Source organism: Patiria miniata, unplaced genomic scaffold, assembly GCF_015706575.1.
Source record: "Patiria miniata isolate m_02_andy unplaced genomic scaffold, ASM1570657v1 HiC_scaffold_5, whole genome shotgun sequence".
Classification (NCBI taxonomy): Eukaryota; Metazoa; Echinodermata; class Asteroidea; order Valvatida; family Asterinidae; genus Patiria; species Patiria miniata.
The window spans coordinates 1,769,989-1,784,836 of NW_024037072.1; the positions used below are offsets into that span (position 1 = coordinate 1,769,989).

Sequence of the window (14,848 nt, forward strand, 5' to 3'; positions counted from 1 at the left end):
TTTAAGCATAACGGCAAGTGCGCCCTCAACACGATTATTAAGTTGATGTCGCTCGCTGATATTCTGTCTTATTTATTGTCGGTAGATCACTCGGGGATACCTGACAGCAAACGTTTAAAACGTTATTTTTAGTTTAAAAAATACAGGACAAGTATTACAGATGCCGATCCCCTGGCCCTCCACATTTCCTTCAAGACATAAAGAGAAAATCCCTGGGAGGTATAGATCAATTGCATACGGCAGCCATCTTGAAGGTTTGTTTTGTTATAACAATGAATGCACAAGATGTCTACTCGTGCCAATCCCTGTTGAACCAAAGCCAAAACCTCCAAGATTGCGGCAGTGCAAACTGTCTATTGTTCTTCCATCGGTAATTTGTGATTGTCTTCTGTTTTCAAAACTATCTTGCCTGCCAACTTCTAGTTGTATCGGTGTAAAATGTTACCCAATCCAACTTTGATAACGCAGTCTTTTGTTTTTCTTTTTCATTACTGTCTTATTTACTTATAATCATCATTATCAGTAGTCGAGAGACGTTGCTTTATAACGCCTCCCCGTAAATCGAAAGAGGGCGCTATTACAAAATCTCTGCAAAAAAAATGCCCGTCAAATGGTGGTGTGTGTGTTTTATGGGACAATACGATATAAATATCGAGTTGAAACAGCTTGTCATAGTTCTGAGAAACAAAACGTTGTCTGAAAAAAATGCCAATTCTGTTCAGGCATTACATCGTTTCGTGATAAAATGAGCGCTAAATTAACATGAAACGTCATAATATTATGAGATACAGTGTGGTCGGCACTTAGGCACAAATTTTGCGGGGGGTGTCCCCCAATTTTCTTTTCATGTCCGATTTTTGTTTGTTGGGGATTCTATTTCATATCACTCTTGTTGGCCCAATTCCTGTAGCTATTTCGTGATTTTGTTCTGTTTATTATATTTTTCTTTCGGGGGGGAGGGGAGTTTGGAGTTGGCTGGGGGAGGGGATAGGGGTTGAAACCCCAAACTTGCCCGGTGTGCCGTATCATCAGCTGATTTCCTCAGAGACTAGAAATGCTTGGTTTGTGTGTAATAAAGAGGAACAAATTGTGCTTTCGCTCCCTTTACATATTTTTAATACGCAATCTTTTTGTGTGAACACATTCTATATATATATTTTCATCTTTGTTACAACTATTTCAAACACAGTCAACATTAAAGCAATCACTTTGGCACGCGAAATGCAAAATATATTTTAACAAAATAGACTAATTGTGAACAACGGTTCAACCTGTTTGGTATTGTGCAACTTTTCACATCACAATACATTCAAGTAACGGGACTAGAAGAGCCGAGAACATTGGGCACATTATTTCACAATCGCCTTTCTTGTAAACTTTTTTAAAATGTGCATGTGTAACAAAGATGAGTGTTAAAGAGTATCCATAATGGCCACATTTTCAAGCACAAATGTGGTTTTATAAAATATAAATTATTTATACAATTTGTGAAATATACACAATGATTATTTCAAAAAAGAAATATGAGGTACAAAAACTAAACGGCATCTCTTCTTTACAGTTTACAATTACACATTCCTAAGATCGTTAGAATGCAATGCGTCAGCACGTTTAATGTTGAGCCATTATTATCATACCCTATAGTGTTTTTGGCATTTTTGCCTGTCCATTGCTACCAATTAATATTACATTTTCACATTTCATCTGCAATAGTTAAATATTGCAACAAAATGTACACATGTGCTTCCTTAATCATGTGCTAAGACAACTACAGGTAATCGTAAACCATTACACAAAATCAACGGGGCAATGCCAAAACAAAAGTTGTAGGACACAAAAATACGGATTTCTAAATTAAAATAAAAACGAAATATTTGTTACGAAGTATAATGACAATTTCTTTATCCAGGTAAACGTGGGAATTACAAATTGGTAATTCTGAATTAAAATAAGCAGACAAACTTATTTTTGTTGTAATGGATAAAACAGATTAGACTCATGGTTTAGTTTCATGATAAAAGTGCACACGTTTTGATGGGTTAGTTGTTTCCCAAGAAAAGAATGGTATTTATGAAGACCCATTCGCATTTCCTTTATTATATCTGACGTCGCCCTACGATCGACGAAACACGACACCAAACACAATTCTGTACCGGGATACTGCAGTCGGCGCCGAATTTATGCCGAGTTTCCAAGGTGCCAAGTTGACGAGAAAAATTGTAGGCGTCAACTTTATCGTTTGCACTAATAAAACCGTTAAAGCACTAATTTCAACGGGTCATCGATGATTTACTGATGGTTTTACTTTTAAGCTGAAGACAAGTATTACAACATTTATAAATGATTGATTTTTAAAATCATCAAAAAAAGACATACACGTTGGTCTTTACATTACCTTTCATGAACATGGACGGGGGAGTGCTTAATGTCTATAATAAGCCTTCTGTTGTAATAACTTTTGATATGTAAATTTATTTTTATACAAGGCATCCCAAAACCAAGAAAAATTTGGTGAAGGCATGCACTGTAGCAATAGTAATACAATCGCACAATTAAAAAAAAAATTGATCATAATTCCAACATTTCCTAACTTTGTCTAAGTAAACTTCGTTTTGGTCCATTAATATTGATCATTAGCTTTACAGGCGGTGATCTTTCATTGATCGTTGACAACATTAACCTCTTAACAATCACAAACAATTTATAAATATTTGATTGGTGAAAAGTGCCTTGAGAAAACTGAAGTGAGTTGTTCTCCTACTCCAAGTGTTTATAGGTCATCCATATCTTTATTAATCATATCAATTTCTCGTGAGATGTCCTCATCTAATCCATCTCCATCTTCTTTTCCCGTGTCTTGTTTCTCTTCAGGTTCTTTTTCGCTTTTCTCAAAATTATTCTTCTCGGGTAAACTTTCCCTATCCTCAGTTTGATTCGATGGTTTCTTCTTTTTCTCTTTTTCTAATCTTTCTTTTTCTTTCTTTTCCTTTTTCTTCAGCTCTTTTTGTCTTTTCTTTTCTTCTTTCTCCGCTTTCTTTCTCTCCTTCTCTTCCTCTTCGTCACCGAAGCTGGTGATTTCATCTTTGATACCGGAACAGTCCCATAATTTCGCTGTTCCGTCATGAGACGCAGTCAGCATCTTTTGGGGCATCACCTGATAATAAGAAGTGTAGATAAACTTGAACGTTGAAACGATCAGATGGTGAATTACTATTTAAACTAGTAAATGTTGGTCTGCGGGTGTTTTTTTTGGCAATGAAAAGTTTTATCAGCTAATTGAAAATACTAATTCACAACGTTGGGCCGGCCTGTGTGTTTAAAACCATTTTTGCCATCTCTTTAACCACTTTTGCCCGAGTGGTCAAGAAAGAAAATTTTGCAAGACTTGTAAAAATCTTATGAAACTGTCCAAACGTTCTGATAAAAATTTGAATGTTTTAAAATTTGGTCACCGGACCTCTAGCAATCAAGGGATGACATGCTTTAAAGCTGTCCAGAAAGTAATTGGTTGACAACCACGCCTGATATGTTGGCTGAAGGTCGATAAATATACAGCATTGATTTTAATTGATTTAATTTAATTAATGTCTGTCTCTGTCTACTTACCAAGATAGCATTAATGCAGTACTCATGGCCCTTGAACGTCCTCTTCAATGCCCCGGACTTGGCATCATAGACTCTCCCGCAATTGTCCCCACATCCAGTGTAAACTGTGGACGGATACATATAAAAAATTAAAAAAAAGGGCGTTGAACAGGTGGACATAAATACGTTGTGTGTTCAAGGGCGGATCCAGAACACAATTTTTTGGGGGGGGGGCCAAAACAAAATTTGGTCCCCCAAAAAAGTGGGCCTACAAAATTACGGCGTGGGGTTCGGGGCCCGAAAAAATTTTGGATTGTAGATGCTCTGTGGTGCGATCTGAGGCAATTTCTGACCACTTTAACCAATTTTTTTTTGAGGAAAAGATGGCGGTGTACTCATTGCCTGCCTTTATTGCGATGTCACATTAAAAAAAAAAAAATTGGTTTCGTTTTTTTTTTGGGGGGGGGGGCCATGGCCCCCTTTGGCCCCCCCCCCCCCCCCCACCCTGGAGCCGCCCTTGTGTGTGTTGTTTTTTTAATCTGTACACGAGATTAGGCACGCCCAGTAAAGCTGCTGGTCCCAGACGAATTTGGTTTTAGGGGTTTGGGTAGTCAGTTGAGTCATTTTGGGCCAATCATTAAGAAAGTCCAATACACAACAATTAGTCAGTCAGTCGGTCAGTGAGATAGGTACATACCAGGGCGGATCTAGAACCAAAATTTCGGGGGGGAAGAGGGCTTGAGTTTTTTTCACAAAGGGGAAGGGGATTAAGCATATAATATCGTGCGCTGTTTCCATATTGGAGCGGAGCGACTGGCGCCACACATGTCATGAGGGCATCAAGACATTTGAGGCCAATCGAACTAGACAGCTGAAAGAAAGGTGGGCAAGGAGAACAGCCAACACCGGTACAATCTCAAGCACCGGATTTCCCTGCCCCACCTCAAACAGGGTCTACGGATCCAGAATAGGTCTCCTCTCTCACGAAAAGATACACCGATGAGGACATCAGATGTAGCGGAATACCCAGCCGTTGACATCGAGGGGGGCTCCATCATTTCCATATTTTAATATAGACTAAAACTAAATACAAGGTATGTGTAGCTGATGATGGCTTACGGGGGAAATACGCAACGTTTTAATTTATTTCCTGGGGGGAAAATATCGTGTGTTTTTTCGGGGGGCTGGATCATCCAATGGGTACAGGATGACTTTGGTTTACTCTCTGGGTCCAGCATTAAACACAGGCATCTTACCGATGTGTTTCCTTAACAAGATAAGGCAAGCTTAGCACAGCTGTCTGAGTCCCTACACAATTCTATTCAGTAGACTAAGAATGGAAGTCTTTTCATGCACCAGTCTACACAATGGGCCGGATTTAGCCCATTCATTGCAGTTATTGGGTGTTCCTTCACGACAGCACTGCTCGGCTCTCTTCACCAGCCTAATTATTCACGGGGGGGGGGGGTGGAGCCAGCCAGCCAGTCAGTTAGTCAGTCAGTCAGATAGGTACAAAAAAGGAGACTATATAGGTCCTCTGGGACTATCAAATTTAATATGGTCTTCTGGAGACTGAAATATTAAACCCAATCAGAAATTAAAAATTGGTTTGGCTAGAATTGAATTAATTATATTTACCCAATCCGTCTCGGAAGCGAACAGTGCTGACTGTGTGTTTATGACCTTGGTATGTTCGTGTACAATCACCAAATTCAGTCACCCAGCACTTGGCGGTTTGGTCAGAGCTGCCCGTGTACATCAATTTGTTCATCACCTGAAAAGAGAAATTGAAAAGAAAAAAAATAACATTAGATACTAAGGTTGACTTGAGGGACGGAAAATGAGTTACAAGTTTCCGTGTGGACTCACGGAATATTGGTATAAATTCGAATGCTGTTTTTTTAATTCACATTGACTTTCGGACTACATCCGATTACGTTACTATAGAGTTTGCTTCGAGATACGCGCTAGAATGCAGGGGATGCAGGGGTTATGGTATTTTTATGATACGTTCGGTGTTCAACAAGAAGTAGTAAAAGACGTACAATCTGATGATTCAGATATGCATGGCTTGTGACGAAAACATGAGTAATTCACAGATCCTCCATGCAAGGCACTGTCCTTAGGCCAAAACAATAATAAGTCGGTCTCTGGTCAGCGCGCGCGTCGATTTTAATCATGCGCGTCAATCTTTTTTTTCCAAAATGCTCCGTCGTTTCAAGTCGAGTCGAGTCACATGCTCGAGTCGATTCGAGTCACTGATATTTGAATACCATCTAATAAATTACAGAATTGAAGAAGAAACACAAGGCACTGTGAGTTTATTATGACGATCCAAAGACTTAAATGATGCATGGTTCCCAGTAGGGATACACAGCTTCTGCTGGACGTTTCTACCAACGATCTACATAACAGTTAACAAGAAGTGAAACTTTGGTTTTATCTCTGGTTTGGTGTTGGGTCTGGAATAATTTTTACGCTGACAACATCAAAACCAAATTGCAACATACGAAGCTGTTTCTAATTATATGAAAAATAATATGGGTTAGGCAGGACATCAATTTAGCCGGAGTTCCATCATTCCAGGGCTTATTAAATCGCCCGAAGCCGATGGCGAAACCAAGAATTAGGAAAATCCGTTTAACCCTGAAAGGGCCGGGGGGGCGGAATCCGCCCCCCCCCCTCAACATTTTCCGTGATAGCTTCTTAAAAAAAATTTTCGCGACCCGAGCTGTTATGACTTTTTAGCCTCAAGCTTTGCGCATCTTTTGATACCAAAAACATAGAAATCGGACCACGGGTTGCCGCGTAGCGAAAAATTTTCCGGCGCTACGCGCCGTGAAAACTGAATTTTCTCATATACGTGGTGTACACAGAGCAGAATTGCCATTTGTACATATGAATAATTAATTAGCCATAATTCCAAAACCCTTTGACCTATAGTCATGAAGTTTCTTGGGTATGTTCAGAAAGAGTTGCTCTATGCATGTGTCGAGTTTCAAAATTTTTCGACACTCGATGGCCGAGATCTTAGGGGGGGCGGAATCCGCCCCCCCCCCCCCCCGGCTGAGAGATGGTCAAAATAACCCGGCCTCTTTAGGGTTAAAGTATGGTTCTGGTATAGCAGTTACTCTATGCAGTTCATTAAAAAAACACGAGGTGGGAGTCCGTGATATTTGTAAGCCATAAATCGGCCACAACTTGACGGTAACGCGAAGTACGCGAACATAACTTTTTTACCGCAAGTCAACGCAAATATATTTTGGCACAAATTTGGGACTCGAGTGTTACTAGCCTTCGACTCGAGTCGAGTCGAGTCTTCTGATGAGGGATTTGAGTCAAGTCGAGTCATTTGCTCGCAGTGACTCGAGTCGAGTCGAGTCAGTTACCCGTTGGGACTCGAGTCGCCAATATATGTGACTCGAGTTGAACTCGAGTCGACTCATTGACTCATTACAACACTTCTTATAGATCATGGCATTATAGTGCAGTTGCTTATTTGTATTTGCCAGGATTTAAGTACGCAGAATGACAAATTTACGACAGATTATAGATCTCAAAACAATTCCTGAAACAGATTTCATCCTTCCCGTGCTAACATTTTTTTCCTTAAAAAAAACACTTTTGGTTAAAGTATCGCATTCTGTTCTTTTAACTTATTTTTTAAGAGACAAAGGACTCATAATTTTGTACGACCGATCTAAATATAGAAGCTGTTTTTTTCTGCAAAAAGACCTAGGAAAAAATGCCTTTCAGTTAAAATATCGCTATCTTTTCTTTTACATATTATTTAAGAGACAAAAGACTCATATATTTTTTTACGACCGATCTAAATATAGATGCTCGTTTTTTCCCCGCGAAATGACCTGAGAAAAATTCCTTTCAGTTAAATATCGCAATATTTTTTTTAACATATTATTTAGGAGACAAAAGACTCATAACTTTTTTACGACCGATCTAAATATAGATGCTCGTTGTTGTTGATTTTTTCCGCGAAACGACCTGGTAAAATTCCTTTCATTAAAAATATCGTAGTATTCTCTTTTAACATATTATTGACGACTTACTATACAAAAGACTCAAAATTTAATGCGACCGATTTAAATATAGAGGCTCTTTTTTCCCGCGAAATGATTTGAAAAAAATTCCTCTCAGTTAAAATATCGCAATCTTTTCTTTTACATATTATTTAAGAGACAAGAGACTCACAATTGAGTGCGACCGATTTAAATAAAGATGCTTGGTTCCCCCTCCCCCCCCCCCCAAAAAAAAAGACCTGGGAAGAATTCTTTCAGTTGAAATTTCGCAATATTTTTTTTGTAATTATTTATGAGAAAAAGACTGAACATTTTGCGCGACCTTTCTAAATATAGATGCTCGCTTTTTGTTTCCGAGAAACAACCCGGGAAAGAAATGGAGTACTTAATACACACTGACAGTCAGCGCAGGTGTTTCGTTCTCACCCCCACGAACAGCTTCGGCACGCATCTATTAATCAGATGGTGCTTGTGTAGGTTGCCATGACAACCGAAGACAACAAGCGTTAGTCCGTATCATTGCAACCTTCAAGCCGTATGGTACTCAGTGTCGTGTGATGACAACTCCATCGTGAAGCTTGCTTCATCAATAATAGTCAAATGTTTTCATCTATGGAACTCCAAAGGCCTAAACGAGTGTTTTCGTGCAGTTATTGGTTTCACGGGAGGATTCAATACATTCCATTTGGATAGGCATATTAAAAAGCTACAAGACTCAGTCTTCCGAAGAGCCTTGATACAGCAACACTATCCTACTGTATATTCTAAAATGCGGCGAGGGTTCAACAGTTCAATATCTGTTATGCCCGACTGCAGTTATTCGGATATTTCTTTAAATGTCAACTCTGCATTCGATGATTTTCGTTTTGATCGGGTTATATTGTCTTAGATTTTAAACTATCAAAAATGAACGCAAAAAATAGAAGCTTGTTTGAAGAAGGTTTAGGAGAGAATTATGACGTTATTCTCAGGTTAGTTTAACGGGGTACAGATATTATGTGAATCTTGCTCTGTGTTGAAAATTAAAAAAAAATTAAAAAAACACAGAGCGAATTTTATGAGACACCGTAAACATAAACATCAATGTTGCTGATAACTGTTATTAAATAAAGACAAATGTTTGGAAATATAATGATCATCACAAACTGAATTTAGAATGCCAAATTTACCCACAAAATCGGTGATTTCTGACAAACCTACTTACTACTTCTTTCTCACCGTTTCTTCACGGGAACAAATCATATCTTTGCTTGATTTGGCAATATATATATTCACGGGCCCGGCTTACAGTGGGAAACTGTTTTTCTGCAAACAACTATAGTCAATTACCATAACAGTGGGGCAGATGTGTTTATAGGAATTGTGCCTTTGACGATACAAGCATGGAACCTGGCACACAGTCAGAGTATGTCTTGAGGGAGATATTTGGCTATAGGGACATCGCAGATTTTGTCCTTTAATAAAATAGTAGACTAACAAGCACTTTTCAAAATGGCTGCCATTGCTTGTTATTCTACCTTTTTGTTATTAAAGGACAAATCTGCGATGGCCCTTTAGCCAAATATTTTTCTCATGACATACTCTGACTGTGTGCCAAATTCAAAATTTGTATCATCAAAGGCGCAATCCAATCACCTATTTGCCGTACTGTAATGTGCACGCGTCAGTTGGTAACTGAATGGTTCTTGGCCTTAACTTCTTTTTAAAAAAATCCTCATCGATCAGTAGGACATGATTAAACACAATTTAGGAAAAAAATTCACCTCTGGGGCAATAAAAAGACAAATGTAAAATTTCTGGGAATCAATCCCCGTCAGCACGCAGCATTGCGACCACTGGCCTAACGTATAACTCGCCATAATGGTGCTACAATCTCCACCGAAAATCCAAAGTTCTCAAAGTTATTTCAAATCACACGATTAGTCGATTCACGCACGTGATTATGTTTCACACATGCCTACCAAGAAGACAATTTTGCGGCTCGATTTAACCTACTTCCTTGTTATCCGCATGAGTCCATGCTTTATCCTGCCGTGTGTCTACGCTAAATTTCTGTCGATTCTGTCGATTCTGTATTCCGTTCATCCTTTATTTTCTAACTTCCTATATTCTGACATCCTGAAGACCCACTAAAACCACCGCACCGGATTTTTGGGGTCGCTTGATATTTAATGTCATATATTATCAGTATTGATTTGATAAATAGTTCCTTCCTTTATGAGTTTGCAACTGGAGGAGCCCCCGCTTCAAGCTGCCATATTTATAGATACCAATCAATATCGACCTTGCCGTATATATGATGTCCGCTTGACTGACCAAACTTCAGCCTCCGTTTAATGATATGTAGCTGCAATGCTAACTTGACCATTACCGCGACGTGTTTCTAAGAAAAACCGACACCAGGGACGATAATTTGCATCATTTTTTTTTTTAAGAAGACGAATACCCTTTGAAGTCGCCCGATTACAAAGCATCAAAATTGTGAAGTGGTCAGGGGCGTAAATTCCGGGGGGAGGGGATGGGGATATATATCCCCCCCCCCCACTTTTTGACCGGGGGATGGGCTATTGAATCATTCCCCCACTTTTCGTGTTAAAAAAATGCGGATTTCGAGGTATTTTTCGAACATCCCAACAACAAAAATGCATTCAATAGCACTGAAAAGTGGATATATATCAATATTGATATACATCTATCATCCTTAAGAGCGCCCCCTAGTATAATTTGGGGTCCTCCCCCCCCCCCCTCTCTTTTTCGAATTTCCACGACCGGGAAATGTTTGGATTTTGGTGTCGTCCCTTATCTCCCTACTCACCGGCACAGATTTACGCCACTGTAAGTGGTAGTTTTTGTCTATAGTGTTCTGAGTTTACATAGAATGGAGGTGTGGGTGACCAAAGTAACATTTTTTGCATACATACTGAATAACACAAGGTAAAATAGCACTCCGTTTTAAAATTTTCTTTGAATAATGCTTTAAAAAAAATCTTTATATATACATGGCCCATAATTTCTTTACGCAACAACGTCAAGAACGCGCACTGCATCAGTTAGCGCTTATACGGGGGCGGTATATAGAGAAATTAACATCACGATTTCAGCAATTACAGAAGACCTTGGTACGACCACAATCGATAAAAGCAACAGCAGTTTTCACGACGGACTTTTTGATTTATTCTGCGAAAAAAAATATAATCAAAATTTATTATTTTCAGTTTTCTTGTCAAATCCCATGTAGAATGCCATAATCCAGTGGTTACGGTGTTTGATTCATGTACAATGGTACGTGGGTTCGAGGCTGCCAGGAAGATGGTGTTAGTGCCCTTGGGCAAGACACTTTACTACAATTGCCTCTCTCCACCCAGGAGTATAAATGGGTACCTGTTTTAAGGACCAAATGCGCGCTGATATGTCCCGTGGTCCCGTGGCCTGATGAACGGGGGAAAGCGCTTTGAGATCGTTGATAGGATGAAAAAGCGCTAGGCCTATAAAAGCATTATTGCGACAATTTAATTCATCTTTTGGGGCTTTGTTTTGTATGCCGAAATGAGAGTCCGCTCGTGGTTATTCTTCTTTATATCAATGAAAATCGGATGATGCAGCAAGCCTTCTGAAGCTATAAAGTGGTCAGGTCAATAATTCAAGGATAAAAGCACGCAGCGGATAAGATAAATTATCGCTCTTATTCTTCAAGGTTAGTTAGTTTCAAAACGTGGCTGATATACCTTTGGGCATATCCGGACAAGTTGCTTAATACAGGTGGGCATAACCTCCCATAATTCCCGGGGAAAAATAGGATTTCTGGTGCCTGTATTTGGAAGTTATACGACACGCACGGAACTCCTGATTCCTGAACATGTACTGCACAACGTAACTTTACAAACTAAGTTTTTAATATTTAAAATTTGAACAAAGATTTTCTTTACGCGTAATGAGAGACAGCCAGTCGCTGAGAGCCGCACTTAGCCAAGTAGGCCTACTTTCTTTGAAGATTCAGGCCTCCGTGTTGGACCCGGTAGGCTAGGCGAACTTTGCAAGAATCCAACATGGCTTCTACACGGTTCACGTGCAATACACGGGTAAAATCCAATCCTGGTCGAGACTAGGGTCTTAGAGACTCTACCCGGATAGCAAATCCAAAATCTACTGCCGACCCTGCACAACCTGTGAACGGTATATGCCTTGTCGACTCGTGTTCCGATAGGACCCTGTTCCGATCAAGGTAGCCTCGTGTTGATATCAACACGTGTGGGTGAGACAATAGTGTAAAAAGTTCTTTCTTAGTGCTTATAATAATATTGCAGCCAAAGAAAAAAATCGTTCAGCTTTACAGTGCGACGAACATGGGCATCCATACACACTAAAAGGCGAACATTTTGCTCATTTTTTTACCCAAAGTTGGTCAAAATTTAACCAGCCTACACCTTGGGGTAGATTCCTATAAAAAAAAAGTCCGTTTAAAGTTTACTCCAATTAACCAAAAATTACTGAGATATTGTTTCATACCTGAAACAATATTTTACAGTGCCTTACTTTTTCACGCACTTCAGTTTGGAGGCTTGTGGGTTGTTTGTTAGGCAAATAGGATAATTTGCTTCACATGCATTTTATTTGTTCGTTATCAATTATAACACCACTCAAAGCCAAAGAAGAATGTTCCCAAACCAACCTAAGTTCAGCTCAGTGGATATTACACTTTTCGACCGTTTGATCGCGGAACACGATTTCGTCCATGTACTCTGTATTTCCAAAAATCAGTTTATTGACTAATCGTTGGAAATCAGCTGTACATTTGTTGATTTGTTATTAATGACAGCAAGCCAGACGGAATAATTTCACGGGTTGTTTAGTATCAATACGATCTTTAATCCAAGTAAGATTTTTTGCTAATAATTCGGTACGTTACTTTTGGGATTAACGCAAATTATCGTGTATGCCTCTAATGGTGTGTCGCGTCAGTCGGCAAGTTTCTTCCTTTTAAATTTTGAAAACCTATTTTCCAGTTTACTCATCGACTTCCTGCCGTGAAGAAATTGTGCAAATTATGAGACAGATTACAGATGATATTATGAGGGTTATAAAATGGTACATTTCCGTCAGCTTGTTACTAAAAGATTATAAACCAAAAGATGAGTTACCTGGAGGCAGACGACGGCACTCTGATGGCCCTCAAACACCTTGAAGACTTCTCCGTTGTTGATATTCCAACTCCTTACAGTACAATCGGCACTCCCAGTGAACAGAATACTTCCAGTTGAATCAGCAGCCAGGCACAATACTCCACCTTTGTGTCCCTTGAAAGTAACCAAGCTGTCACCAGAGTCCATATTCCAAGACCTAGCCGTCCCATCAGCACTACCTGTCACCAAGATGTCTCGGTTACTCTCAATGTCAACCACATCATCTTTAAGAGCATCTTCGGCAGGTATGTACATAAGAGGGGTGACCCCTCGACGATGCCCACGGAATATATGTAAGAGTTCTCCGTCATCAGGGTCCCAGCACATAGCGGTGCGATCATAAGAACTAGTAAAGAGGAAGTCCCCAGTACAGATAAGTCTATTGATAGGTGCAGCATGCCCCTCGATTACTAACTCGCACACGCCAGTCTTAGCTGTCCATTTCCTTACCGTGCGATCAGCAGCTCCAGTGTAGCAGAATTCATCCAGAATTTGGGCGCAGGTTAGGTACCCTTTATGTCCTTTCAGTACCTTAGTACATTCGAAAGTGGCCAAGTTCCACAACCTCGCCGTTTTGTCTTCACCACCAGTGATGATCATATTTCCATCTTCGTTGATACCCATGCAATTGATGCCTCCTTTGTGACCTTTGCAAGTTCCAAGAAGGAACTCGTCATCCTTTTGTTTCTTCTTTCTCTTCTTCCCATCTTCCCCTACCTCCTCCTCCTCCTCCTCGTCATCAATCGCTTTCCCCTTTTGCATGTTTCTCTTCTTAAATTCTCTCTCCTCTGCCTCAAGTTGCTTGGCCTTTTTGGAGGAGCCGCTTCCCATTCCGTATGTCGTCGAGTTGGGTGTTCCTACTTAAACATGCGAGCAAGTGCAACAACAGCTGGAATGTCGTATGAGACATTGGCCATGTTTCTCAAAAACCTGCCTTGTAAACTCTCTCGATATACAAGCTTTCCTATGCTAGTGCCCAACTCCTCTTGATGCTCACACTCACATAATGTCTTAACGGTACAACCAACAATCTGTCTTCAGACAATGAAATGCTATCATCATCTGTGCTGCATCCGACAGCTCAAACCATGGCTTATACCATACTTCTACTACCACAATGTACGATCAATTTCACCAGTTGCAAAAGGCTATTTGCTGCTGGTGACGTCAGGCCAGCATACAATGGCACTGCACAGTCACCTTCGTTGGTAGACTGCAGCTGTGTACACTGTTCCACGGAAAGTATTGATTGGTAACCTTCATATTATAGTCTTGTCCGTGCCATGCCTCTGAGTGTCGCCATTTTCTCTTTCATGGCACGGCAACATCCCTCGGTTTTAATGATTATAAAATGTGAGGAGTATGATTAGTCTGGACTTGGTGATTACTCAGGTGAAAATGGACAATATGCACGTCGATGCAACATGGGTAGCAAGTGTACTAAATGACCACGTACAAGGCAGACAGGCGATTGTGACAATCACAATGGTCGATTAAAAATAAATGTAGGCTATGTTAATCTAGCTTCAATTACTGCGTCAATTAAATTTCCCACGATCTTTGGTGGATAAAATATTAATGTTGTTCAGATAGAAAATTCAATATTTGTTTGCAGGTGCAGAACTTACATTTGCACGAAGTAGTTCATTTTCAGTATGTCAAGAGATAACAGCCATGCAGAACCGCTAAGCTTCCTGGCTTGCTCTGCCTCAACATCTTTATTGGATGTGCACAGAAGAAATCATTCATAATTTTTGGCGAAATTACTACAATGGAGGAGTATCGACAAGTGTAAACAACGTACAAATGGAACGGTATGCCCCTCACCTGAAATCTTTAGAAAAAGGGATAAAAGGACAACAATGCTCCTACCCCAGAACTCCCATCCGCTGGAACGTCCGCTTCCAGTATTTTAACTATGAGAATCGTTCCCTTTTAGCCACATACCCACAATAACATTTTTGACAAACTGTCAGTAACGCAAAGCCAACATTTACATGCTCTAAATTCCTTACGTTTCTCGCTAATGTTGGACTAAAAATTGAA

At 39.9% G+C, this 14,848-nt stretch overlaps 1 protein-coding gene across 1 annotated transcript; it reads right to left on the bottom strand.

Moving 5' to 3' along the window:
* Nucleotides 1-1,579: 1,579 nt before the first annotated feature.
* LOC119741784 (WD repeat-containing protein 86-like) lies at nt 1,580-14,587 on the bottom strand. The gene is made up of 4 exons (XM_038217679.1): nt 12,761-14,587; nt 5,224-5,359; nt 3,607-3,710; nt 1,580-3,154 (listed from the first exon to the last, which is right to left on the bottom strand). The coding sequence occupies exons 1-4, from the start codon at nt 13,631-13,633 to the stop codon at nt 2,771-2,773; spliced, it is 1,497 nt and encodes a 498-aa protein (XP_038073607.1). The 5' UTR covers nt 13,634-14,587; the 3' UTR covers nt 1,580-2,770.
* Nucleotides 14,588-14,848: the final 261 nt, after the last annotated feature.